The sequence below is a fragment of the Juglans regia genome, chromosome 14, assembly GCF_001411555.2.
Source record: "Juglans regia cultivar Chandler chromosome 14, Walnut 2.0, whole genome shotgun sequence".
NCBI classification, from domain to species: domain Eukaryota; kingdom Viridiplantae; phylum Streptophyta; class Magnoliopsida; order Fagales; family Juglandaceae; genus Juglans; species Juglans regia.
The window spans coordinates 12518939-12521271 of record NC_049914.1 but is presented as its reverse complement, the minus strand read 5'-3'; the positions used below and the strand labels follow the sequence as shown (position 1 = coordinate 12521271).

At 43.7% G+C, this 2333-nt stretch overlaps 1 protein-coding gene across 1 annotated transcript; it reads left to right on the top strand.

The window, feature by feature from the left end:
* The first annotated feature begins 224 nt into the window (after positions 1-224).
* LOC108990077 lies at positions 225-1270 on the top strand. Its single transcript, XM_018963922.1, has 2 exons — positions 225-551; positions 659-1270. Exons 1-2 carry the CDS (start codon positions 225-227, stop codon positions 1268-1270), a joined length of 939 nt encoding a protein of 312 aa, XP_018819467.1.
* Positions 1271-2333: the final 1063 nt, after the last annotated feature.

Sequence of the window (2333 nt, the reverse complement as noted above, 5' to 3'; positions counted from 1 at the left end):
TACTTATATATAATAAATATATATGGGGATTAATAAACTTTCCGTCATCCATATTCCCATAGCGATACTCCTTACGCTCATCTGCTAGACATCAGCCGTATCAACAGGTATGGGTCATAAATAATTCCGGGTCGTTACTCATATTAACGCATATAACTTGTGACAGTTGACATGCAAAATCTTTTTTTTTTTTTTTCCTTATATTACCATTTTAGCTATTCGAAATGGATGACCCCGAAGATATGAGCCGGGATAATGTGCTTTGGGGCGATGCCATGGAGGAGATATTCATCGACATGCTCTACCAGGACGCGCTTCAAGGTAGATTAAAGGGCGGAAAGATAACGTTTAGAGAGCATGGAGTTTATGCACAGCGACTCACTGCTGTTGGGAAGAAAGTGTTTGACGGGAACCAGGTTCGTGGAAAATTGACGAGGTTGAAGGGGATGCAGTGCTTGTTTACCGATTTGTTGAGCCAAACTGGTATGGGTTGGGATCCCGACACAAAGACAGTTGTCGCGAGTGACGAGTGCTGGGAGAATGCCATTAGGGTAAAATTTTAATTAAAGTTAACCATCTTTATTGCACCCTTCAAATTTGTTGTTTGAGCACTCGATGTTTGATTATTAACTGCGTATGTTTCTTCTATAATTGTTAGGTTAAATCGAAATGGGGGAGGTTTCGTACTTTTGGCTGCCCAAAGTACGAGGAGCTGTGCACCATATTTGGCGCGTCCGTTGCATACGGGACTATGCAACACGCATCAACACAGCTACCCGCAGATAGCGACGACGAGCGGCGCCTGGATGAGGAGATGCGAGCTCGACGCCCTCCCGCACTAGGCCATCGACAGGACTTGCCCATTGGCAATGATGACTTTATTGACTTGATGGGGATCGGGTCACCTGCAGAGGATGCCGTGACTGGGTCATCACGCAGGCCGAAGCCAAGAAAGAAGAGCGATTTTGAGGTGCAGCTTTCTGAGGCCGTCGAGGAGGTTAAACTGACGCAGAGAGCGAGGCGTAAACGATATGAGGATGCAGAAGCTGTGGCATCATCGAAGCGCAGCAAAGAGACAGGGCCTAGTGATGGGACCAATGCGGGGTATGATCCGATTAGCCATTGTGCGACGTTGCTCAGCGAGCTTTCCCCTCCGTTGGAGCCATCCCAACTTGTTCGCGCAATCGAGAGATTACTGAACCCAGAGATGCGACAGTTTTTCTTGTCCTTGGATGCTGCAAGGAGGGACGATTGGGCCTGTAATTGTTAAAGTAGGCTCATTTTTAATTCTTAGGCTATATTTTCGATGGCATTGTCACCCTTTATTTTTCATGAGACTATTTGTATTCCTTTGATGAGTTTATAAACATCTACTTTTCCAATGTGGGTTGTCTGTTTGATTTGTTGTAATTTGATTGAAATGAGGACGGATTATGGAGGACCTGTTTTAGGCTCTGTTCGGGTTCTGTATGATTATATTGGATTATGTTTGATATATTATATTAAGATCGTAGTACCTCCTTATTATATTATAACTTCTGACAGATTATTTACAATGGTTGTAAAGATAAAATAGTACGAATTAACCCACTGTGCACAATGGGAATTGGTCAGCAGGAAGGTACTCGATGAACGTGAATCGAGATTCAGATGATACGTTCCCTAATGTGTGTTTGACTGATAGTAGTGAAGATGACCTTGCAACTGAGGATCTTGAGACACTCGCATTTCTTGCGAGGGCTGGTAGAGAAGCACAACAACAGCTTAGACAGCCACAACACAATATCGGATTACGGGGACATCAATATATTTTGGAAGTTTTGAATGGGAATCCAAGAAATTGTCACGAGTTATTCCGACTTGAGGTTGATGCCTTCCGCACATTATGCAGCTTGTTACGTTCAAATAGATTTTTGAAGGATACTAGAAAATGGTTGACCGTCGAGGAACAAATAGGCATGTTCACATCGGTAGTGGCAGCTGGAGACGAACAACGGATTGTGGGGCAGCGCTTTCAACATTCAACAGAAACTGTTAATGCCCATGTGAGGAACGTTATGAAGGCCCTGTGTAGGCTAGGGACACATCTTATTTACCCAACTCACACATCCGGGGTGCACCCAACAATCGCAGCCAATCCGAGAAATTATCCTTGGTTTGAGGTAAGTTGTTTATGGTAGATAATAAAATATAATTCTGTACATATTGGATCATTGTTTTGTAAATTACTTAAACCGTATGTATTCGTATGTATCATGTCCGCTTACTCGTTCGCAGGGATGCATTGGTGCAATTGATGGGACCATGATCGACGCTGTTGTACCTGCAGAGGT